The 26,488-nt window shown below is 39.2% G+C and overlaps 1 protein-coding gene across 4 annotated transcripts in view; it reads left to right on the forward strand.

Annotated features, from left to right (window-relative positions):
* GRIN2A (glutamate ionotropic receptor NMDA type subunit 2A) overlaps nucleotides 1-26,488 on the forward strand; it is a 197,260-nt gene that overhangs the window by 158,331 nt on the left and 12,441 nt on the right. For all 4 annotated transcript variants that reach the window (XM_076350575.1, XM_076350576.1, XM_076350574.1 and 1 more), the window contains 2 exons: nucleotides 9,625-9,812; nucleotides 24,722-24,960. In XM_076350575.1, the coding sequence (XP_076206690.1) occupies nucleotides 9,625-9,812; nucleotides 24,722-24,960 (427 nt within the window). The remainder of the gene's footprint in view (nucleotides 1-9,624; nucleotides 9,813-24,721; nucleotides 24,961-26,488) is intronic.

A 26,488-nucleotide genomic window follows, 5' to 3' on the forward strand; every position in this document is an offset into this window, starting at 1 on the left:
CCTTCAAAAAAAGCTGAACTGAACTTTAATTTTATTCTCAGTCAAATGAAATCTGAACCCGAGCTAGACCACATCTGAAGCACTGATGAGTTCAGGCAACTTTTGCTGTAAATCGTATATGGAGTATCATATTTTATACCTGACTACTTTCTGCCTCGTAGCTGGAGTGGAAATAGAGATGTGAAATACTTTCAGAAATTGTTGTTCTGTAGTACTCTTTAGTGCTGACAGGTTGAAATAATCACAACTGTAGACCACTTAAGATTTTTTTTTTGTTTTGTTTAAGTAAAAGTGAACATCAGTCGGTCTCTTCTCTTTGCTCTCTCCTCTCTCTCTCAGTGTCTCTGTCTTCTCCCTATTTGGCACCAGACCTTTGTAAAGTTCAGTAGTGATTGATAGAGTATTGTGTTTGTGGAGTTAAATTGGCATAGTTACATTCTGGAGATCAGATGTTGTGAATACCAAAATTAAAACAAGCTCAGAAAGAAACTGAAGGAATTGGTGGAAGGTGAATAATTTGGCAGCTCTTAAACATGATGGGGCTTAATACAGCCTGTAGCTCATGAAATATCCATTCATCTGAAGCCAAGAAGATATATTCAGGAACAATAGCATCCATACATGCCTTGTTTCTTTTATTCCTCCTTAAGCATCTATTGTTCACTCGTGCCATAGGTTATTGGGACCTAAGTCTAAGCCACTGAGGATCTACTGCCCGTGTATACGTATTACTAACCATATAGACCTCTGAGGAAACTTGTAAGTCAAACAGCACTTAAAGATCCAAAACTACCTGGAAGAGCAAGATGTTTGCCGTGCTACAGAATATCTATTTATCCCTATCAATTTTGACAGTAAGTACTAAATTATTGTACAAATACAAATACACTTTCCTTAAAACCATCTGAAGGAGCTAATAATGCCGTAACGATTTTCCTCCTGACATTCTGTAAAAAAGAAATCTCTGCTAAACAGTTTGGCCCATTCAGTATTTTCTCTCCTGGTTGACCGGGTTGAGGCAACTTCTGCAATCAGCAGCTTTATTTAGTTTGGCATCAGATGGCTGGGGTAGCTTAATTTCAATTTACATTATGATGCTTTCTTTTGGACTTCAATATAATATTCGTTTCAGTGTTCATTCTAATATTCATTTCGGTATTGCACTCTGAGGGGAATGATTTTCAGTTGATGTTACAACTGTAGTCACCCAAATTAGGAATTGGAAAGCTGGTTTGCAACTGGGCAACTGCTATTTGTGCCGAAAGACTGCAGAGATATGAAAACATTTAAATTTGCTCTTCCATCTAGGCGCATTTTTCAGAGGATCTGTTCACTAAAGTATCGATTCTGAAATCTAGTAGCTTAAAAGAAATGTGTGCCTGAATCGGCATAGCTTTCCTGCTTTTACTGCTAGCGTTGCTGCTAAAGTGGGCAGAATGCAGGGTTTGGATTACAAAGTTCCACCAAGCTGGCAGCACAGAGATAAAGACTTCCTACGGCATTTCCATTTGTGGCAGGATTTTCTGGCATAAGTTTTTCTGATGACTGATCCCTGTTTCCCCATCACTTGCCATCCTTTCAGGAAATGCAGTTATTCTCACATTCTTGTATTTCTTCACATGTGTTAAAGTCTAAATAAATGACGGACTGGGTACAACTTAATGTGCTGTTCCAGGGGACTTTCTGGGGGAGGTGGTTCTTACAGGCTTTGAAGAACAGGCAAATACTACTGTTGGCATTTAGAAGGTTATTGGGATCTAAGAAGGCACTCATTGAAATGTCTGGGGAAGCTCATACCTCAATAGTTTCAAGTGATCTATAAACAGAAGCAGACATCATCATGTCCTTTTAAGCTGGGTCACATTTTCAGGAATTTCTTTATGGCCATGAGATAAATGTGCTGCTTTTTTTTTTTTTTAAAGGAAAAAATAGCCTGTCTCTCCTGTTCAGCTGATCCATAGCAACTTGCCTCTAGGGAAAAAAATGGTTTATAGTAATTTATTTCTAATTCCTTTACTCAGTACCTGAGTGCTCTTCTGTTTTGTTTTTTTTTTTTTGAAAAAAGGTTATCTCCTGTGCCTGTATTACCATTTGCTAGGTAATGCAGTTATCTGTCTAATGTCTTTAAATATTACAAAGTACCTGGAAATAAAATGAACAGGTGAAAGTAGCTATATCCCATCTAACCCCTCGTCTTTTGAGAAGAGGCTATTCTAAGTTTTAGTATTCATTTGATTTGGGGACGAGATCAGGTGCTTGGTGAAGTGTGCTGAATTTCTCCTTCATTATGCTGTTGTAACTGGGACAAAACCTTTAATCTAAAAATATATTCCCCCTACTCGAGTTTTCAAATTTTGTGTTTTGATAAACTGACGCTCTGCAAGTACTTCATTGCTTGGCTTCTGAGGCTTGAAGTGGGACACTATTCCATTGTATAAATTAATCATAAAGGCACACTAAATTTGCCATCATTTTGTTGCTAAGGGAAATGTTATAGGGACTGGGAAGGTGGGTGGACAGAGGGGTGGTGAATGGGAGCTCCTGTGAGCGAGGAGGGCGAATATGCCTGTTCAGGTAACCACAGCCAAGTGATGCAGGAAGGTTCACAGCAGCTTTTCTGGCAGCCTGAGATTGCCCTGACAGGTGAGGTGAAGCCTCCACAACCTCTCACAGTGGTGTTAATGTCTGTCAGAGCTTGCTCTTCCGAATTTTGTGTCTACATTGTCTGTGTGAAGATTGAAGTGAGGACAGTTTGAGCTGGGAGAAAAGTTGGAAGCTCATTCTCTGCTAATGAGTTCATCATTTAACTGGGTTAAACTTTGCTAACCTGCGTTGTTGCAGGGGGTTGGTAGTTAAATTTTCCTCTAATGAATTGGCAATGTCAAGATGTCAAGAAATTCATCCAGCATATGTGAACTTAAGATCTGCATGGAGCTATTTGAATATGTTCTAAAAGATAAAGTCACTGCTGGTGATGAAGTGCCATCAGATAACCTGAAATGCATTTTAGTCAAAACAGGGTGAAAGAAATCATCAGTCCTTCATGCTAAAGGTTAAATATCTGCTTCTCTTGCTCCAGCAATATCAAAGTGTCACTTCAGAGCACTTTCATTGAAGCCTCGTCTTCAGAGCAGCCTTCTCTCCCTTTGATTGCTGCAGCATTCCATAGTGACCTTTTGGCATTAGATCCCCTGGACATAGTCTTAGAGATGCACAAATGACGTTGTGTCTCTCATTGTGCAGTCTTGACATACTTTCTTTTATCCCTTCTGTGGACAAAGAAGGGATAAAATGTAAATTATTAAATTTGTAATACATCTGTAATGTAAATCCATCATATTTTAAAGCCAGTATTTTTGCAGTTTCTGCCTTCCCAACAATGGTATCGATGATCTCTAAAATATATGTGTATGTTTAATCCAGCCTTAAGTGGATACCAGTTTTTCACCTAATATCAAATTAATAAATGCTACTTTAAGTGTCATGTAAGGCATCTATTCTGCAGACTATGCAATTTATTTTTAAAAGCAAAAAAGCTAACAAGTAGTGGTTTTTTGCAGAATGTTTTAAAAGTGAGCTGTGTCTCTCCAAAATTATGTTTAGGAGACAAAGCTTTAACAGGAAAAAGTGTTCTTGATGATGGGGATGGCGGTAAAGAGGGGAGGGCAAAGGTGGTGTTAAAAGTATTGTTTGAGGATTCACTGACTTGCAGTTTGATATGTGTAATAAGACAGTAATTTCAAATATTATGCTTTCAAAAGACATGACTGGAGCCTTAGTAAACAGGTACGACACTTGCTATGTAATAATCTTTGTAGTCTCTTTTGCATTTCTTTACAACCAAATTTGAGGAATAACATCTCTTAGTTTTTTAAGTCACCTAGGCAAATTTCAAACATAGATCTGATTTGATTAACTATCTTTCCTCAGAATAAAATTTATATAATTTATAATGAATAATTATTCTTAAATATGTAATTGACCTTTATTTTTTCAGAACAAGCCCCAGAAGGTGCATATTTGAGTTAAAAGGTACCCTTCATCAAAAATAATGTAGAGAACTCACTGCGATATAGCTGTTCACAGCAAAATGCAGTGCAAGCAAATTGCTATGATGGTGCACTTCGTATATTACATGCATTCTGGTTTTGTGTAAGTCAAATCTGTGTTGGTAATAATACACAGCTTTTGTCTGGCCATGAAAAGAACCTATTTAGGGTGTTAGAAAACATAAAGAAATGAGAGTGAGGAGAATTGATTCTGAAGTTAATGTCCTGGATCTGACAGATGAACACTGCACCGAATGGTACCCACTTTAGCAAGAAATTAATTCTGCTGTAGATATTGTATGTTTGGATTTACTGCAGCAGTTGAAAACTGGAAAGTGACTTCAGTCGTGCTCCGGTTTCTCTGATCCTCAATGGAAACACAATATTATTTGTTCCATAGACTCCAGTGTTTGGCAGTAAAAAAAAAGAATGTGAATAAACAGGACCGCATTAAAGCATCCCTCTCATTTTCTGAATACTACGACACAGGTCATAGCAGAACACAAAGTAACTGACAGAGATTGATTTCTAGCATGCTGGATTACTGTTTGTGTCTCCAGAACTACTGAGCAGATTGCCATTTTAGATTTTTTCCCTCATGTTCCATCAAGAAAACAAAATTGCTGAAGGATCATGTAGTTGGTTAAGTAACATTTTCCAAGTGAGCTACACTACTGTTGTTGAGGAAGAAGCTATGACTAATAAGGGAGCATTTTCCTAATCCTGCTTTTCAATTTTCATCATAGGAATTTGATGAAAAGTGTATGCCAATAATAAAGATGGGGAAAATTATAAGGAAGTGTTTTCAGCTTTTCTGAAATGACTTTTCTGTATCTTTTCCTCTAACTTTAATTTTGTTTACACAGGCATTTTTGAATGTGTACAGCAACACTTTAGAGAATGGGTTTTTGCAATAGCTATTCTGATTTTTCAACTCTTACACTTCTTGGTGACTCATAAATGTTTAGGTATGAGACTGTCCACATTTGTTTTTCACAGATCTCCTGCTTCAAATTATTACATTCAGTAATGCCCTTTTGGGGTTTTTTTAGAACTATTCCAATTCATAATTTTATAACACCTGATGTTCTCCTACGCTGTGCGAGCTAAAATTTGCCCCACCCCCTTTCCTCTTTGTGCTCACTAGGTAATGAAGGACATTTGCCTTTGTAGTCTCTCTTATATAAATATTCCAAAATGTTTATTTTCTTTCCTACCCAGGATTATTGCAGTAGTTCGGAGGAAGTTTACAAACCTGCCAGTTGCTCAAATGAGTCATAACACTGTAGTCCTGTTCCTCTGCATTCATTGAAGATGCCTGGCACGTTTGGCTAGTTCATGGCAGTTATAAATCTTGTTTCTTGCTGCATTTCAGTTTCTATAGTTCTCTTTCATCTTTCTAATAGTTCTTAGCAGTTTATTTAAACCTACACAATGTGACAAAGCTTTTCGCCCCCTGAAGTGGCTGCACTGAAATGACAAGTTAATTGATTCATTTTTACATGACTAAGGTTTGCAAGAGGCTTTGAGCCTTTCTTGATGTGGGGTGCTGTACTTGGTGCGTGTAAGCTGTTTTACAGTGAGTACGTAACTTAAACAGCAGCGGTCAGTACTCAGACCAATACAAAGCTTCTCAGCTATGTAGCACAGTTGAATTTTGCTGCCACAAGAGCAAAGATCCTGGGGCTTGCCAGTCCGTCTGTAGAAAAAGAATAGAAAGAAGAAAAGGGTGAGCTGGAGCACAGACTCGGGCTTGCGAGTCCTGCCTTGAGAATGACAAGACAAGGATGGGCTACTGCGACCAGCAGTCACTGCCGTGCGTGCAGCCTGGCTCTTCCGTCAGTGCCAAGCAAAACAGCAGATGTGGCTTTGTCCACATAGACATGGCAGGAAGGAAAGTCCTCTGTGGCCCCAGCAGCCCGCTGGCCTGCCCAAATGCCTGCTTTGTCTTCTTCCGGAGCTTATGCTCACTGCCATCTTTGCAAACAAGTTGGAAAGGGTCAAATTTTCGGACTTGCCCAGATTTTGCTGTTTCAGTTTTTGGAAACTCTTATTGAGGAATGCTTCAAGTTGTCTGAAAGGTCTTAAAAATTCAGTGTCGGGAAATTCGCCTCCTGGTGATGGAAGGGTTAGGTGCCCTAACATCTGAGAGCTTCAGTCGTGGCTTGTTACTCCCTGCCCACGCTGCAGGGGTACATCATGTTCTGAAGCTTTGCTTTGCAAGGAGTAGTACTTCTGTAATCAGCACATGATGAAGAGATAATTAAGCCTTGAGAGGTTATAAGACTTATGTTGGAAATGGAGAAAAGATGTTCTGAATATGAGTTTGTATTTGTAGACAGCAAGACTTTTTCAGGGCAGTCAACTTTTTGATTTACAGTTGAGACATTGGGCAGCAACTGATAGCAGAACCTTTCAGCACTCAGCATCTGTCAAGAAAGTACCTCATGTTCTTAAATCGGTTTGTGTAATGAGATTTATTGTGACCTTATAGAAGTAGTATAGAGAAAACCCTCAAGTAAAGCCTTCTGCGTCTTCAGAACCGGCTTTCCTTGTGTGTACCCACTGCAGCTGATGCCAGACTCTCTGGGAAGCTGGGCAGGTGGGTCCACAGCAAGTGAGTGAAACTGTGATTGTGCCTTGTCTTTCTGTCCCAAGGTTTTACTACACTGCTCAATAACTAAGGAGGCAAGCTGCACACAAAGAGTGTGATTTCTAAGGTAGCACAAGGCTTTTGCCCTGGAGTCTTTAGCAAAGATATCTTTTTCCTCTGTATTTCTGACTGAGACTGTTTTGACAGAAGAATAGCTGACTCTCTATATTTTCTCTGTGTTTACCAGCATGTGTTTTATATGCTTACATTGCAAAACTATAAATCCCAGAATAAACAGATGACAAATTCTAGAGTGTATTTTAACTTAGGTCAGCTGGTTGCAGCAGTGCCTGTACCCACAGAGAGGACCATTACCTTCCAATCCCTTGCCTGAGCCAAAGGCATGCACTGAGAGGGGAAGTATCCTTCCTTCCCCACAGATAACTGCAGAGGTCTAAAAGCATGAGATTGGATTGTATTGGTTATGGTAATTGTCTGCTGTAGATCAGAAATGTTGCAAGTATCTTGAGGGTACGGCAAGCAGTTTCCTTTTTTTCCCTTGTGCACCTACCCAAAGGACGTGGATTTCTGTTCTTTCTCTCTACACAAACCAAAGATTGCCTCTGAAGTGCTGAATCAAAGCATGTCATTTAGAAAACCGTTTGGTCTTGTGTTGAAGACTGCAGGCTTGGGCAGTACCCCAACACGCTCTTGGCTATTTCCAGTTTAGTTACCCTCAGTGCTAGGTTGCCATCGATATCTTATTTCTGGATTGAATTTGTGACACATCACCTACCAGATGTTTAGCAATTGTTTTCTCCGTGTTAAATTACCCATTTAAAGGAAGGAGAGAGTCAGACTTTTAGCATTGATGGAGCTGAGCTGACTTTTAAGCTGAGGATTGCACAAAATGAGTTTTAGGGAAGAGTGGAAAAACAAAGGAAATGATGGCCCAGCTATTTCTTTTAATGGTTGCATGAGCCACCTGTACTTTCTCTAAATTAACTACTTCACTAAATTCCAATTTGATGACTTGAATGGTAACTGTTGGGGTAAGCATCCTTGAAGGGAAGCAATAAAGTACAGTAAGTAGTGACAGGAACTTCACTCTTCACTTTTTCATGACAGCAGACAAAATCCAACAACCTCAGTCTCTCCTGGTATTTCTCTTGGTTTAACGTGAGATGGATAGGGGTGTTTTTTAGAGCCACATTTTTGCTATCTGATCTAGAGTTCTGCAAAAGTTAGGGTTCTGTATGAATCTGTTGATTGATCATTTGAGAACAAACATTGAATTATGTCATGCATGAAAGTATTTTTTTTTTCTGTCAGTAGCCAAAATCTGATATGCCTAGGTCTTGCTCTGTTCTGTGGGTATAAATGAAAAACTTTATCAACATAAACTGATTTAAGCTAGTGGCAAGTGTGATTCCAAAACTGCAACAGCAACAGAATTCACAACTGATACATACTGATATAATATTATTGAAGTTGATGCTTTTGTACCTGTTTGTGCCACAATTAATTTATTATTATAATTCCCTTTCCATGAAGACAGGTCCCAACTGTTGATGAGCAGTATTTTGCCAGCCTCTGTCATTTGCATCCCATCAGAAAATTTTAGCAGTGCTCCACAGTAATGGAGCAGGCAGCTCTGCAGGCAGTGCCGGCAGAGCCTGGGAGCTGCAGTGCCAGTGAGGGTGGCAGGGTGAAGAATCCTTCTACATCAACCTGTGAAGCCGATTGTGTAGCTGTGTCCTCCCCATTCCTCTGAAGGGGACGGGCAAAGATGTTGAAAAGGGAGAGTGTGTTACTGGGGGACATAACAACTTTGGTTTAGTGCATCGTTTAGGTGGGGTTTGGCCTGAGATAATAGTTTTTTCCTATTGCCTCTGTATTCTGCTGATCTTGTGCAAGTGGTAGAAATCTTAAATTAAAGGGTTTGGCTGCAGATGAGGGCAGCAATACAAAATAAACTTAAGTTTTATCTTTTTCCTTTTACAGATTGCATATGAATTTCTGTAGGTATAAGTGTCTTTTCTTTGATTGAGGTCTACTGCTGGCAAGTGATTGTCCTTCCAAATGGCCTCCTCTTCTTGTATATGCACTGTTACTGGCTTCATTTGTGAAATATCAATGCACCTGTCTCTTCTAACTCTTGCTTTACAGTGCTTCTTAAAAATTATCCCTGAAGAACACGGCCTCTTTTCCTTTCCTTACTGGTTTTGTTTTCCTCTATTTTATTGTGTTCCCTGTATATCTTAGAGAATGGGATTATCCCGTTCTTACATTTTTAGGTAGATGGGCTGAAAGGCTTGAACTTTTCCACAACAAGTTCCTTTATTCCTGCTGTGCTCCAGGTACACAAATAATATGTTTGGAACTGCGAATCATAAAGAAATATTTTCTATAATTTTTAAGCAGGATTTGGATAACTATATCAGACATGCTCCAATACCTTCCTCTGTCTTAGCAAGGACTTGACCTCCACCTGCGTTGTTTATTTTTGGAAAGAGACATAAAATAAGAGTGTATGTGGAAAACTGGTGCAGTCATGTTTTCAGTCTCATTCAGTATTTTAAATAAGCTCATTGTTATTGTTGTTTCAATTCTAAATTCTCTATCCTCTATCCTCATTTGAGTTGTTTTTGGAGATAATTTTGCATCTCAAGATACTTATTATCCATTTTGAGAGCAAAGATACAAAGATAACAGGGCGAGACATTTTGTAGCTTGGTTTCTCCTGCTCAGTATTTTTTAACAGCATCCCTTAAAATAGAAATGCAAAAGTATGTGTCCTACTTTCCCCTCACTAAAATAGATGCCTTTTGTTAATTTTAGATACAGCAGAGCAGGATATGTAATTAATGATATCAAAGAATCCATATGATATTCAACAGGGTCCTGACATCAAGGACAAAAGAAGTCTGACAACAGCTGTCCCTAATGATTTGGTTTGTAAAATGTTTTCTTTTATTTCAGGAAGTTGGATGCTTTCATCTATGATGCAGCAGTGCTGAATTACAAGGCTGGAAGAGATGAAGGCTGCAAACTTGTGACAATAGGGAGTGGATACATCTTTGCCACTACAGGCTATGGAATAGCACTTCAGAAAGGATCACCTTGGAAGAGACAAATTGATCTAGCCCTCCTTCAGTTTGTTGGAGATGGTAGGGACCGATCTTTTGTCCTTTCTTTTCTTTCTCTATGTATGCACAGTTAATTCAGTTTTAGCAGCTCTGATCCTTCTACTACTGCTCTCTTACAATCTTTAAAAAACCCAAACAAATGCAAAACAAATGAGTAAAATTATTTCTCGATGCTGAAACAGGAATACTCTTCCACTCTGTTTTAACTCACCGCCAAGGACATTTGCATCTATTTTCAGAAAGTGTTTTCATATACATCACAAAGTACCGCTGGCCTCAATGTTAGAGAACATTTCTAAATTTATTTATTTTCTTTTTTTAATTTTGCCTTTGAGCAATTCCTGAGGAGTTTTTACTTGGTAGATGAGTTATCTTTCAGCATGACTGCTTTGCTATTTAGAAGTGTTTAGCTCAGTTCGGAACTGGTGTGAGTGATCCCTAATCTAGGATGGATTAATTTAAACTTCTAGTAAAAGAATGTTTATGGAATTCAAGTAGGGTGACAGGTTTTATTGGATTTCAAACAGCTATTTTTCATTCTAACACAAAAATAGAAGAATTGTAGGTCCTCTTGGCACTTCTGCCCTGCAGAAGAAGAAAACTTACTGCACATCTTCGATATATTTGTAGACAGTAATAATGATTCATTCTCCACATAGGGCTTGAACTACATTTTGATTGTAGAAATGTTTCTTCCCCACAGTGAAACTTCAAGCCTTTCACATGTGCACACAAATAAAAATATGGTGGTTAAAAAAATGTCTGTGTTATGACTGACTAAAATCCTCCATCAGACTGGAATATGGTGTGTGTTACACAATCATTTTGATTTTTTTTTTTTCCCACATAGATACATGTGTTAGCTTTTCATTTCTCTGTCAGTGAAAAAGAGGGCTTTATTGAAAAATAAATATGCACTTAAGGTCACCGATAGCATGCCATTGAGACTAAGAATGGTAAATTTCTGTATAATAGGACAGTTTAAATGGCAAAGTGCAGGACCTTAGCATAGTGGCCTCCTGTTCCATAAAAACCAAGATATTAATTTTCCTATTGGAGACAGTGAGTGTGTTAGTCTTCCAGCGCATGGATTTTATTCCTATTATAATACTAAACGACTGGAAGAGATGTAATCATCATGACTGATGCATTTTGTCTGGTGTACATGTAGAGATACCAGTGTCAGCATTATTGATCTGTTGGATTTAGAGAGGCTTATGGAAGAAACATTGCTTACTTCTGCTAAGGAATGAATGTATGACCCATAATAGCTAGTTTTCAAGCAATTATATATTCTTGTTTTAAACAGTTGCAATTAATTGGCCAAAATCTTTGATTTATTTTTCTATTTGTGAATATTTTGTGAATAGAATATTTTTCTATTTGTGTGATACAGAAGCAGTTAAGAAGTGTTAGGTGCTGTAATTCTGACCCATTTTTAAATGGGGAAGTTGAATCGGAGAAGTTGAATTATTTATCCCATACTAAAGAAGAAAATGCTTCTGTAGCCTGAAGGAGGATCTGAGGTGTCTTTCTCAGTTCTGGGCTAACCCCTCTAGATGTTGCCAGAGCATCGCTGAGGTTTTCATTCTTTTCACCCTGCATTTTCTTCATGCTTACTTTAATCATTTTTGATACTTCTCATTCCACAAAAATAAATGAAATCACGGGGAAAGAAAATAAATGAAATAGAAGGGAAAATATATGAAGCTATTAAAGAAAAAGCTCATCAAAATACCAAAGGTACTGCATTTTTAGGCATCACTTTTTCTCTGAATATCAGGGAGAAAACAAAATGGATGGGAGGAAAGAGGGAAAAATCTTATCATGTATTTACACTTTGACCTGTGGATTTACATAGCATATGAATGCTTATATCTTTAACCCATTTTTAGTAGCTGAAAATAATACAAATGAATTGTCTATGAAACTCAGTATTAAAACTTCTATATGAATAATTTATAGAATTGCAATAGATACAGATGACATCCAGGTGAATGAAACCTTGTCATGAAATGCCTGCTCCCATGTTCATCTTGCTCAGATATTACTTCAGAAGATAAGCAAAAGTTTTGAATGCACAAACCATGGGGATTGTGAATGTGTTTATGGCATTTTTTCAGTGGTATTTTTCAGTACCTTTAGGAGGTACTCTGAACAACCCATGAAAGCTAAAATGTTCATTTTCTCTTGTAAAGGATCCCTAAATTTATTCAGAAAATGGTGTGGGCACTATTAAAGAGAATAGCAGTTGGACATATTTAATGTGTAGGAACTATTGCAGGTATGTTTCCTTTAGTCCCAGAAATGTTTGCTACCTTGTCTCACTTCATTGTGTCACAGGTCTAGATGATAATTTTCAGAAAAAAAACCCCAAACAAACAAATGGGGGAAAAAAAGAAAAAGAAAAAAAACAACCAAAAACCCCTAAGAATAATACTGAGGATGAAATTTCTTCTACTGACTTACAAAGTACATTACAGGTGAACTGGAAAAAAACACCAAGAAATTAAATGTAAAGAGTGATTGCCTGGAACTAGCATGGCCTGATTTTGTAATCTACGTCTAACTTCAGTAGTTTGATGAGTAATCTTTTTAGCTGTGAACTTACATATTCTGTTTTGGCGAATTAGAAGGGATGAACTCAGAGTTCAGACCAATATCACTTTGCTGTATCACTAAAAATCTCTTTGAAGTTATCTAGACTAAAAGCAAGTATGGTTGGGGAGAAAGTTTTTATCTTAAGATGATACTCCTGGGAAAGCCTCAGTGGAGTCTGAACGAGGTTGTTTAAGTAAATAGGCAAACACAAATGAAGGCAGAAATACTTCTTTCACGTGTATAGCCTCTGCAGAATTTATTATTCTCTAAGACTAAGTCTATAAAACAGCAAAGCACCGAGTAGTATGGCATTATTATTCAGTATATGTAATAGAACATTTGTCACAGTATGGAATGATTTCAATGAATGATTATAAATCTAATGAGTTTCATAACTGTAAGAAAAAAATCCTAATGAGTTGAACAAACACAATTTCTTGATATGAATGTTATGTTAATAAGAGGAGAGAACCTTTTGGTTCATACTAGATATTTGGATAAGACTAAGTAATTTGTTTAAAAGTATACCTGATTGCACCTATGAAAAACCATGATCTCATCTCTCTTTTACATTTATGCAGTACTGAGATAGCCTTTTGAAATGTGTTTCAGAGCTTTCAGTTTCCTCTGCGTGTGTCTTTCTCCTGTGATTTTTCTCATTTGATTTTTCCTTGCTTCTTCTATATCATTCTCCTATCCAAGCCAGTTCACTTACACATTGAAATGAAATTTTTGCACAGTGGATAGGAACCTTTTCCCTCTACCTTTCTGATGTAAAACATCCAACTAAAGTATTAATGACTTGTTCATGCAGGAGCATCTTTTCATACTTTCCAAAGCACAATGCTTTTTCTGCATTGAAGTCAATGGCTTTGAACCCTCTTTTTTATCTTGTTGGCACTGGATAAAAATTAAGGTGAATACAGAGGGATGTAGGTTTCTGTTAGGGATAACTTTAAGCTTAGACTGGGTGGTTTATATGTATCTACATGAGTAGTGTTCTGATCCTGAGGATAGTTCTACTGGGTGGACAAATTATACTGACAATTAACAATTACACAGTGAAAGCAACTCTGAAGTCTCAGCGGAAGGAAGCAGGCTACAAGGTGCCAAATTTGTTACTCTACAAAGAGGAGAAGAGGCAGAGGGAAGGAGGATGGGAAGGAGTTGCTGAGGAATTTAAACAATAGTCACTTAGTTGTCTCAAAAATAGAATTATCCCCAAAATGTTTCGTCACTTGGTCTGTGCAGGTTCATATACATAGCCCAGTTCATAGGAAGTTGAGATGAATATGCATTTCCTAGTATAGGATTAATTGCTTTGGAACACTGCATCTTTTTAATATGAAGAGTTAGGAGTTGCTTTTTCTTGTACAAAGGATATGAGTGAAGTGTATTACTAGTGAGTTTCTGGCTTTGTACATCTTACTATCTGTACATCACATCTCATTATCTGCAAAAACTTGCAGTTGATGATTAGCATCTGCAGTTTTGTTTAAAATAGTTGATCATCAGTGGTGGTTGTGCTTTTTTTGGCTTGCTGTGGTCACAAGATGAAACTTTCATTGTTTTTTAACGGACAAATAAAAATATTTCTACTGAGACACAGATGACTATTTCTCAATCTTCTGTTGAGAAATAGAAGCACCCACTAGTTCAAAAGCAACTAAAATGATATGGCTGCTAAGAAGCAGCACCATCATTTTGTTTGGATCTTCCGCCCACAGCCACGGGAATGTGTCAGAACAGAAAAGTTGTGCACTGCAGAGTCGCATGATACCTGCTTTGATTTCTTTTATAAACCTCTGCAAGCAGCAGCTGGGCAGGCTGACGTACCCAGAATCCAGCATGTTACCCTAGCAGCTGTCAACTGCTTTTTTGTGCTAGCTTGCCATTTGATAAGTGCAGTAAAGGCTCAGGCACACAGCCTGCGTAATTTAGCAAGTCTATAACTGCTGGACTGCAACATTTCTGAAGGCACCCATGTTCCTCCAGCCTTCAATAGTAGGAGCTTTTGGCCAGCTGCCTGAAGGCCCAGGCTTTGCTAATACTCCTCTGGCTTGGGCTGCATAGTGCCATTTAAAGCAGAGCGGTACTTTTCTCAAAATATCCTGCAAAGTAGTTTGAAAGACATTGCTTCTGAAACCTGTAGCATCATGTCTTTGGGATTTGGAGCAGAATCACTGGTGCCTAGTAGGTGAGGAGAATGTCTCTCTCTTCTCTCTGTCTTTCTCTCTGTTTTGGTTTTTTTTCATTTGTGAGCAAATGAGATTATTGAACTGCAAATGACAAAGCTGCTTTGGGATTAAGAGAGTAAGAGGGCTTCAGAGTGTGCATGGGATGGAGAGAAAGACAGCAAGGAGCCTTTAGCTATGGGGGATGCAGCAGAAATAGAGGGATAAAAGACACGTGACAGCAGAAATGGATGGAGAAGAGGAACAGAAAAATGCTGGTAAAGCGTGCAAGTTTGAGGAGGAGTGGGAGAATATCAGCCAGCTGGCCAGGTTAAGCATCTACTCGTGTGAGGTGTTTGTAATGTACTGCGCTACCTGCAGGTTACAAGCTCAGTTCAAATGAAGGTCTGGGAAGAGGTCTCCAGGAAAAGAGGGGCAGATGGTATAGCTGTATTCATCCCTTAACCCTTAAAGCTGCAACTTTTAAAGCAGTTAGAGTCACAGAGATGTAAAGAAGAAAACTGGCTTTGGTTCGAGTTTCCACAGAGAGTCTGTTATCCCCTTCCTAATGTCCTGGTTTCGGCTGGGATAGACCTAGTAGCTGGTACAGTGCTGTGTTTTGGATTTAGGGTGAGAATAATGTTGATAACACACCGATGTTTTAGTTGTTGCTAAGCAGTGCTTACACTAGTCAAGGACTTTTCAGCTTCCCATCCTCTACCGACTGAGAAGGCTGGAGGTGCACAAGAAACTGGGAGGGGGCACAGCCAAACTGGCCAGAGGGACATTCCATACCATGGGACGTCATGCTCAGTGCACAAACTGGGGAAAGCTGGGTGGGGGGCGGTAACTTTCAGTTACTTTCAGTTCTGGTTAATCTTTATGTGCTTTTAGGGCGGCTTAATACACTAAGAATTATTTTCCTGGGTGGATAATTGCTTCCCACTACTTAGGGGTAATAGGTAACTGTGGAAATGAAATTTGCCCCCTTATATCTGGAAGAGGAAAGCTCTTTGCTATTTTTTTCATATTTTAGCATAAGCCTTCTAAATCGCTGTCTAGCTTATAAGGAAGTGTAGCAGTGTGACTCACACTGGCTGTTAAAGACCAAGAAGGAAATACATATAAAGACATATTTTCAGTGTGTACTGCTCAGGCAGAATACACCCACAATCCTAGTGATTTTCTGTTTATATATTTAGTGTCCTCCTTAAGCAGTGGGTGGAACAAATGTAACTGGAGAGTGTGAGTGTATAAGTGGAGGGTGTTTGTATAGCTGAACAAGAGTTAGAGGGATTGTAATATTGAAAGTCGTGCTTAGCAGTTCTGTTAATTCATCCTTAAATAACGGGGGCATGCAGAGTGCGGTCATTAGCTCGCAATAAATTTATTGCTGTCAGTCATCTGTGTTCCTCTTGCTATTTTTACAGGGGGAAATAATTCAGAAAATAAGAGTAAGAGAGATTGTTTTGGGGGATCCAGACTGAATTCAAAAATTTGCTGTGCTTTTATATAATCTCTTCTATGAAACATGCTGTATGAATCATATAACTAGGTCAAATTGAAATTGATGAGCTTATTTAACCAAATGCACATCAACCCAGTTGGCTTCTGACTCCTCTATTCACAGTAAAGACCCTCTTATGTTAGGGTCTCCAAGTGATGGGGTGCTACCTTCCTCCTCCATCACTTAGTGGGAGTTCTCACCAGAGTTAAGTGTGAAACAGTCTGTCCCTAAATTTGAAAACTGCCGTTTGTCCACTCTGAATAAGCAGATGATTCTGCTAGTGCAGCCAGTCTTTTGAAGATGATGCCCTACATCTGACCAATGTGAAAGCATATATTTAACCCCTTTATTCAAGATCTATAATTGGTATGTGTCAGTTTTCTGTACTTGCATGCTGGCTCCTCAGGCTGAACCTCAGGTTTGCGCTTTGCACGAGAGTCACCACCCCTTATACTCTCAATACCAGCCTGTTTCTCTTTGCACCTTCTGCTCTGTCACATGCACTGTGATCTCCTGCTGGGGCGGCCTCCTCCTGCCCTGCACCTTATACAAGTCTAGGGGATGTGCTGATACTAGAGGTCTGTTGTACTTAACCAATAAAACAACAAAGATGTCGGGCTGCAGCTCAGCTTTCTCTGCCTGGACAGAGCATCCTTTCCTTGCTCGCCTTAGGCGCACACCTGCAGAATATGCAGGCTACACTTAGATAGGGATGGTTGCAGTGTGTGAAGCAACACAATATAGGGGAGAATTAATTTTTACAGACAACTCTCATTCATGCAAGGCAATGTTTTTTGGAGTCAGAGGAGGGGGTGACTTCCCATGCAGTTGCAGCTGCCTGATACACCTGCTGCAGGACCTGGCATTGTTGCAGGTGTATCTGGCACTGGGGGTTTCCACAGCTCAGGTGGTTGCAAGTGCCTTTGTGCAATGGATCTCACTGTGCAAACCCAATCTCTCACCCATGCTCAAGAGAGCGGTAGCCCATTTTAGAAATGCTACTGCCAGAGAAACCCCCATTAGATTATTTTTTCCTCAGTTTGTTTTAGGTTTGCTGTTTCTCTTATGTTCTGTTGGCACCTCAGTGCCAGGTTTTGGTTTGCGATAAGGTGAAGGTACAGGCTGGCACTCTGAACCACCCTGAAATTGTCATTTGCGAACAGCACATGAAGTGTTCAAAATCTTTTTTTGGATCCAGAAGGGGCATATAAAATAGATTTCTTCTCCCTTTATGTGCGAGAATAATTAAAGATGTTAAAATTAATGTAAGAACTTGATGAAAATACCCCTCCAGAGTACCTAAGGAAGTAGTTGAGGCAGCCTGTGAACCATCAGTGATTACCTGCAGGAAGCTAGGGCTTTAACCTACATGGTTAAAGTAGAGCAGAAAAACACCTGTCTTTTAAAGAAGAAAAATAATAACTCAGTGAATCATAGACTTTAGTGCTTATAAAAATATTAAAACAAATTATTTAGCAATTTAATGTGATCATTTGGAGGATAATAAGAGAATCAAAATTAAAAAGTCATTTTTCCAATTACAAATCTTGTAAAATTAATGTAATTACTCATCTGACAGGATAACTGTTCTTGCAGAGAATGTAGATAAGTGGAACACCAGTACGTAGTAAATTCTTCACAGGGACCATTTCTGTTTCCTTTTCCACTTAGTCAGTACTTTGACTGTAATCACTGTTTATATTTTGCTGCTTATTCTTCCCTCACATAACTTTTATTTAATGGCTTCTTGACAAGCATTTCTCATGTGTAGAGCTAATTCCAAAGTCATATCTCTGTCTGTTATTATTTCTACAATTTCCCTCCATCAAACACTCTGTGCAAACTTCTGGTGGTGGTGTTTCCCCCCGGGGCTGGCTGAACGCAGCACACCTTTTAAAACCAAACGGTGTCTCAGACTTCTGACTGCTATTTTGGACTGTCATGAGCCTGTGCTTAATCTGGCTGCGTTCCCAAGTCACACTGAAACCCAGCCTAGGCTTGGCTTACTTCCCAAGAGTGAAGATCAAAGGAGGTAAATCATGGGCTTTGTTTGATTTTGGGGGTGTTTTTCTACCAGGATGAAGCTCGACCCACAGCTGTACGGGCTGGGACTCTGCCCTTTGGTGCTTGTCAGCAGCTGTGGGGAGGAGAATGATAAAACCCCTGTGGCTCTGGGCTTGGAGAAGGGGGGTGGAGGTGCTACCAGGCACGCAGCACTTCTGATGCTTGTTACTTACTGACTATCGATGTACGCTCTTGGGTTTGCCATCAGGAGGATACAGGGTTAGTTTCTCCATCTCTGTCACTTTTCCCCGTATTTGTATCCTCAGGGAGAGGGGAGAAGGTGCTCAGGTGCCACTCAAGCTTCAGAGGTCTTGCTTTGTTTCCTGGAATGGAGCAGCAATTTGATTTTATTATTTGCTTTTTAAATAAGCAGCAAAGAAGGCTATCCTAGTCTGTTTGGTCTCTTTTTGGATGTAAGTATAAAACTTTGTGTTTGTTTATTTCTGGCAAGTTTGTAACTAGGGACATACTTGGGTGATAATGAAAGATTTTATTTTTCTTACTAATCATGAGGAAGGCATCAGACAAGTATTGAAAAACTGTTATTCCCTCTCAAAAAAAAAAAAAGAAAATCTTACCCCAAACTGCTTTTCTGTAAGTACATGTGGAGAATGATGGATTATGTGGGTTTGGGGGTTCTCTTGTTTTATAAATAACACGTAATTTTCAGTATGCATGCATCTTCCTGGATGCATGTGTAGATGTGGAGGAAAAAAACACTCAGAAAACAAAATAACGTCAGTGAAATGACCCGTAAGTGAGACAGCTTTAACTGTCAGTATCTCATGGCTGGCCCATCACTTGGGAAGACACTGCCTCTTTCGGGAAGGTGGTTTAATGAGCAAAGCTGAGAACCAAGGGAGGATGCCAGACCCTTACAAGATGCTGGGCCTAGGAAATGAAGGGAATCTGGGGATACCAATAACCCCCCTAAAAGAACCCCTGAGAGCCGACACGTCTCCAACAATAACAGTGACTGCAAAAGGGCAGCATGTTTTTCAGCTCCGAGAGGATGGTGGCAGGGATGGATGACATTTACCACAGCCTGCAAAAACCGCTAAGGGCTATGATGAGGAAAAGCTTGTAATTCTACCCTTTGATCTGTATCTTTTCTGTGTCTGGATAATGATGTTTCTATTGTGAAGACATTGTTCAGGGGACACACTGGACAGTTTATCACTCCTTCCCAGAATGATAAAGTGTGAAATATGCTAGAGGTGTTGCACTAAAATGTAGAAAGAAAGGCACTTCTGGGATATTCAGCCAGAATGGCCAACTGGCACGTTTCTGTGCAAATGGTGGTCAGAGCAGAGAGCACCATAGCCACAGGGTCAAACCCAAGAGAAATACAAAGGGATTTGAGTACTGTTTGCGCTGTAACCTAAAAACATTGTAAATAGTCTTGAATTACCACTGAGAGAGCTAGAATTTTGCAGTTTATCACAGAAGACCATACTGTGTTTAGAGTGAATAGTGCAGAGGCCCAACATTGCTTGAAATATGGATCTTTAAAATACTTGCTTATACTGATTCTGCTATAAATGAGGCAGACTTTTTATGATACAGCGCCATTGAAATTTTAAAAATATCTTAATGTAGGCATCACGCAGTTATTTGTGAATTTTGCAGGTTAAATATACTGTCAACATATTAAACAGAAAATAATCACTATTTTTATTGTCAAATATATTGCAACTCTTCATTTTCTTATCTTGTGCTAGTGTCGTGATATCCTTTGTTGCTGAAATCTGCAACTATTCATTTAATTGTTAATCTAGTCCACACATGGACGGAGGTAGAAAATGATTGTGGCATTACATTCCTTTTAGTAAGTGCCTGAAGTGAAAACAAAAAGCCTTAAAATAAGTCTGATTAATATTTATAAGTAACTTGAGACCCCCCTATTAGATGCAGACTTGAACTCCTTTAACACTTGGTTCATTGAGGCCTGGTATTTATATATATTGAGGTTGCTGACTTAGATTTCCAAAGCCTGTCTTCTGGAATATTTGGAGCTCTTATGTGCTAATTAGAATTACGCACACAAGGAGACAACTGAACTCTCCACTGCCTGGTAATCACGAATTACTGGCCTTTCAATTGCCAAGACTAATACATTGCTACAGGTGTCATCACCCTACACATTCACCTCACAAGTTAGACCACCCAAAAGGATTTGAAAGACAACAACATTCTTCCAAAAGGACGTGATTCTTTTAAAGATATTTTTCTGAACCAAAGTTTAGCTAGCCTCAAAGTTCAATATTTTGAATTCCAACTCCAGGCCAAGTTTGGAAGTGGCTGATTTTTATAAGGAATGAATTGGCACCCCAATTAAAAAATTCCTCATACCTGAGGATTTTGTAATAAAAATGTTATGCCTTCTGTATATATCTTGGGTAAAATGTAATGGGCAGGAAGAGCAATAAATCGATTAGTTAGTTAGTAACTGTTTTGTCTGTGTGTCTGTGTTTCTGTGTATATACACACACATGTATATAAATATATACTGTAAATGGTAACTGATTTATATATATAGACCAGAATTACCAGCCTAATTAGTCCATTCCCAGATATCATTTCATAAATATGACAAACCAATGATTCACAGCGCTTTGTGATCTATAAAATTGTGGATTACTTTTGGGTATTAATTAACAGTGATTTCTGTCATTGTCAGATATAATGGAAGGGATATTATACAGCAGGATCTGCGAGACTCTGGGATGCTTTGTTCTTCGTAGCTTGCCAGGGCACTGTCATTTATCTCAACTCAAAACAAGCTTGGTTGGTTTCTGTAGTGACGTTTTTGGAAAGGTTAGTGGATTATCAATAGTTACTTTAGATATACATGCCAAAGGGAAAGAAACGCAGAGGAAACAGTAATAGAAAAGAGGTTTAAATTCCTTCGTGAATTTTGTTATGAATTGTAAAAGGGCAAAGCAGTCAAATCAAATTGATGTTTGACAATCTTGGGAGATGTGAATTTTCCTGTGGGAAGTAATGACGGCTGATTGTCAGAGCTTCGGCTACTAATGCACAAGCCAGAAATATTGTGCTCTCTTTGGACTTGGGTTCTTTTCTCTTCTATAGCCCCTGTGAGTTTTATTCATAGACCTTGGGGAGGACTTGAAAGAGAGATGAGGGGAACAGTCCACTGAGGATTAGCAGAACAAAAGAAATCCAAATGTTCTAAGATATGGAAATGCAATAATGAAGCCCAATTATCTATGGGGCGACAGTGTGCAATATCTATACTGTTACAATTAATAATTTATTGTTCCTATGTCCTAGATTAGAAGACTTTTAAAGGATTGACTTTCTTCTTTGGGGATGCTCTTAGGTATTTTGAAGATTGAGCACTGTAATTTTGGAGAAGATACGCTGCCTTTTTCAGATGTAGAGGTTCAATTCATGCTTCGAGCACAAAACTAAACTCAGAATTAACTAGGAACCGAATAATCTCTCTTACAAATTTGTGAAATGCCTTTGCTAAAGTGCTTCAGTACTTGTCCTTTCTACTTCAATTTTTCCTTCACATTCTATGAGAAGCAATTTCTCCGTCACAGTCTTGTGTTCCACTTCCAATTCACACATCCAAATTATCTGTGGGCTGCAGCTTTCCTAGTGCCCTGGCCCTCTAACCTGCAAAATGCTCTTGTACAGCAGGTTATTGATCTTCTAGTCTAGCTTGAAGGTAGCTGAAATGTTAATATAGCTTCTAGCCTTTTTTTTTTTCTGTTCTTTACTCCAATGAGGTATGGATTATAATACTGAAAATGCATTCCCTAATCACTGGGTAAGGATTAGGGATCTGTAGCATGGGAATTCTTCCCCCAAATTGAAGCTATATCCTAAATTGGGAAGCACACTGAGCCAGCTAATGCTGTGTTTTCTGGCCCTCTGTATTGCCTGCTGTATTTTCTAGAAACAGTGAAGTTTGTCATTAAAAATAATAATAGAATTACTCAGCTGACTATATCCCCAAGAGAGTAAAAAGGCATGTATGCACATCCAATGCTTCAGTAAGAACAACACTAAACATTTGAAAATTAATATATCATGCAATATCAAAAACAATCTTGGCAGGAACAATTGCAATTTCTTGCACACCTCTGTCCACGCTGGCAGTAGAAACCACTGCTAAGTGATAGTGTCCTTCACCAGAGGCCAAATCTCATTGGTGAAATACGGATTCTAAGTCTAAGAATATGCAACAGAGAGAGCGAGTGGATCTGCTTCCTTAGCTTTAAGTAAATGAAGTGTTTTAATGGCAGTAAGGATGTGGCATAGCCAGAACCAGAAACCAGGAATGCTCTGTTTCAGGCATGTGATGATACCATTTATGTTTCTGCCGCTGCCCAGGAGGCAGGCGGTGGCAGCAGCAAAAGGCCAGAGGAGTCTGTAAGAAGAAAGGCCGGGTGATCCAGAGGGCCAGGAGGGAGCAGAGGGAGGTGTCCAGGGCACTGTGAGAGAAAAGGCTGGGAGTACGTGACGTGGGCAGAGTTTGCAGTTACTGCATCACCCAGGTCTCTGGGGGAAAACAGAAAATGAAAAGAGACAGAAAGCCAGGATAAGAACTGTATTTGAAAGATACCACTAGTTACAATAAAAATTTAAAAAAATAAACTTAAACAGGAACAGGGGCATACTGTATTCCTGCAAGTATCCAGACATTAAGTAACAGTTATTTTCTATAGAAAAGCCTGTAGTGTATGAAACACAATAGACTTAGTTAATGCTGTATCATATACAACTATTTTTCCTCATCTGCTGCATGTGCTGTATGGGTAAAGCTAGTCAAGCTTTCCATTTCCAATATAACATTACTGTAAGCTTCGGACATAATGCTTTGGGTGATTTTACATCCAGTGTTGGTGATTGTCATTGCTTTCCCATAAATAAAAGTATTATGGGGAAGAAAAACAGACAGTTTTGATAAATAATGTCTTTTCTTTCTAAAGTGCTTTTCTTTCTAAAGTGCTTGTAGATCAGAAGTGGTTTAAAACTGCATCTCTGAATCAGCTCACCTGTTACTGAAATGCAGTAACATTGTAATGCAGTTACAAACACTCTAACGCGGTAAACTATGAGAGGAAATGTGACTAATGACTGCTGCAGTGATGGCCCAGTGCAGCGTCTAGGGGCAGCCAGCTGCTGGACCTGGTTGCTTCTGCTCATGCTGTATTTTTCAACTTGCCATTTAATCTTTGTTGTTTGGATGGTCTGCCTTTTAACATTCAAAAACATCTTCTTGGGCTGGGAGGCTGGAGTAAAAATATGGAAGGGATATGTGGATGCAAAGGATATGTAGATACCTGGATTGTAAGGTTATCTGTTTAGTGGCTGTTCAACATAAAAAATAAAACAAGAGGCAAGAACACTAATAAATCTAATCCCCAGATACCCAAGCCCTAGGGAACAGGAGATACCAGAGACGATAGCAGAGACCGGACATGTCAGGAGAGAACGTTGCAACTTATACAAAAAGGGGAAATAAGGTTATCGTGGGTCTCACAGGAAAGGGCAAACTTCTTATGGCATGTTTGAAAGGGATTGTGAGAACATGTGAAATTTATTTTGCGATGTTTAAGGGAAGGACCAAAGGGAGAGGTCAGAGTGGATCAGGGAGGAACAAGTGTAGGAAAATGGAGAGGAGAGGGCATAAAAGGGTCTGGTTGTGTATCAGGATGCTTGTCTGACTGAGCCCTGTGTCTGATCGCTACAGCCTGTCCCATCTCTTTACTAAACTCAGTTCCTAGCTGGTTTTGATGTGATCTTGCTTTCCATTCGGTGTTTATGAGTTTGGGGGCAGATGTGATTTGTTAGAGGACTTCTGGAAAGACCCGAGGTCCAAGCCGGTGCCTGGGTAAGGGGCGTATAGGGTCTGGGCACAGATATTGCACAGACTTAGCCCGTGCCAGTGTTTGAGGGGTCTGTACATACTGGTGTGTTTGTGAATCATGAGTGATGGTGTATGCGTTTCACTAGCAAACTTCAGTCCTCATCAGCTGGGCAGGAGGAGGAGGATCAGGCCATCTGTATTTGTGTTTGTGAGTGCCGTGTGGGTGCTGGTAACGACACTGCTGCCTGTGAGGGTCTGTGTGTGCATCGGCACCTCTGGAGTACACACGTGGGTTTACTACCGGCTGGACCTGCAGACGGGAGCCGCACTGGTGGCATCTATTGGACTGGGACGGGAGGAGCCTCCTAGGTCTGAGTGTGCACCAAATGCAGCTCTCGTGGATGGGGTGGAGGAATCCCCTGGGACGGGAACCCTCCAGTTCCACTCTCTGTAACAAGTGATACTAGTTATAGCAAGCAGAAGAAAGTTTTACCCAAATGACAGATCCTACTTTCTAGAGCAGCCAGCTTCCCACATAATTTATGAAATCTGAGGACATCTGAAACTAGGGTGCTGTGAGTTGAAGTCTGCTGTATTTGCAAATCCTTAGTAGATAAGACTAACGTGCTCCACAAATGAAGCATTAAATGGTGCTGTATTTTTAAACTTGCAAAGACTTTCGGATACTGTGAGCAGTAATTTTTGCATTCTAACTGGTTTGACTCCTTGCTCTCCCTAGGGGAAATGGAAGAGTTAGAAACCCTGTGGCTGACTGGTATTTGCCACAATGAGAAGAATGAAGTCATGAGCAGCCAGCTGGACATTGACAACATGGCAGGAGTGTTTTACATGCTCGCAGCAGCCATGGCACTCAGTTTAATAACCTTTGTCTGGGAGCACTTATTTTACTGGAAACTTAGATTCTGCTTCACTGGAGTCTGCTCAGATAGGCCGGGATTGTTGTTCTCAATCAGCAGGGTTAGTATTACTTTCATTTTTTCCCTTCAGGCAACAGACAGAGTAAATGCTACCTCCCTAAAACATTACCTTTCCTTTTATTCCCACTTGGACATTGGAAATACATGTTAGAGCATCAGCGTGATGCTCTAGAGTAGTCAGTGGGCTTAGGATGTACTTGCACTCCACGGGAAGTCTTTTCTCCATTAGATTATTCTAGGGTGTGAATTATCGTATGCCAGGATAATCGTTAATCAAATGGTGAAAACAAATACATTTCGGGGAAATTTTGATGAAGAAATGGTAGAGCTGCTCAGATGCAGGAAATGGATTAATTTCCACAAAAAATTCCAAACAAAATAAATGCTAAATTGATGACAGACATTAGCTCTCAGTTTTGTGTATTTCTTAAACAAGTGGATTTTAAGTTATAAAAATATACTGGAATATTTTCATAAGCTTTTCTTGATAGCAAACTTGAATAAGCCATATGAGAAAAGGTCAAACACAACTGTCATTTATGTTTGGTTAGACACCAAGACAGGTTTTAATGATAACTTTACCAAACCCAAAGTGGATTTACATATCCAAGTAACTGATACTTGTCATAAAATAAGGGAAGTATGTGCTTGTTCTTATATTTTTGACAAATTAGTTGTTTTTTATGTCTTTTTTTTTTTTAAAACACATAGGACTTTCATTAGGTAATTGATTTTGCTGTGAGGAGAATTGAAAATTATACTAAAATGCCTATTTGCTTTAAAATATGCTGAAGTTACCCTGTTGAGTAAATTGGACTGTATTGGAACTGCATTAAAAATACTCTGCCCTGCCCTGTTGGGGATTGTCTAGAAAAGCATATCACTTTAACCTCCACGTTTTACATTTGAACTTTATACTTTTGGCCTTTTACATGTGAAATTCTCCTAACCAGTGCAGGGAAAAAAAAGCGCTTATTTCAAAGGCAAATTTCTGAGAATTACAAATTCAAATGTCAGAAATGTCAATTGAGCTCACAGGAGTGACCAAAGAGGTTGGAGTTAAAAGATGGGCTTCAGCCTTTTGCTCAAAAGGAACTCAAATTCAGGCTTTAGAAAGAGCTGGGATTTTTTCATATGTACTAGGGTAGGAAAGAGAAAAGCTCAAATACAACGACTAGAAGCCTTTTTATTTCAGTGAAAGCGAAGAGTACCTTAACTTCCAAGAAAATTAGCCTGGCTGCAGGCTTGTTTAGATGGGTAACTTAGTCACTGGTTTAAAATAACAGAGTTTCCATTACTGAATGTTAGTTACATTTTGTGATGAGACTAGGGAACCTTTTGCGGTCCCTTCTAATCTTGTTTTCTGCAATAAGCAGGGGAGGCCAACACGGATCACTGGTTTGTAAAATACTGGCAATTTTTCTCCTTTACAGTTCCAACAGATATGGCAGAAATTATTCTTCCGTATCGATGTAAAGAAATGCTAAAAGGATAGATATGTACTTTTAATCTTTCCAGTCATTAGATAAGCAGTGTTTAATTTTTCTTTATTGCTAATTAAAAATAGA

The sequence above is a fragment of the Aptenodytes patagonicus genome, chromosome 13, assembly GCF_965638725.1.
Source record: "Aptenodytes patagonicus chromosome 13, bAptPat1.pri.cur, whole genome shotgun sequence".
Classification (NCBI taxonomy): Eukaryota; Metazoa; Chordata; class Aves; order Sphenisciformes; family Spheniscidae; genus Aptenodytes; species Aptenodytes patagonicus.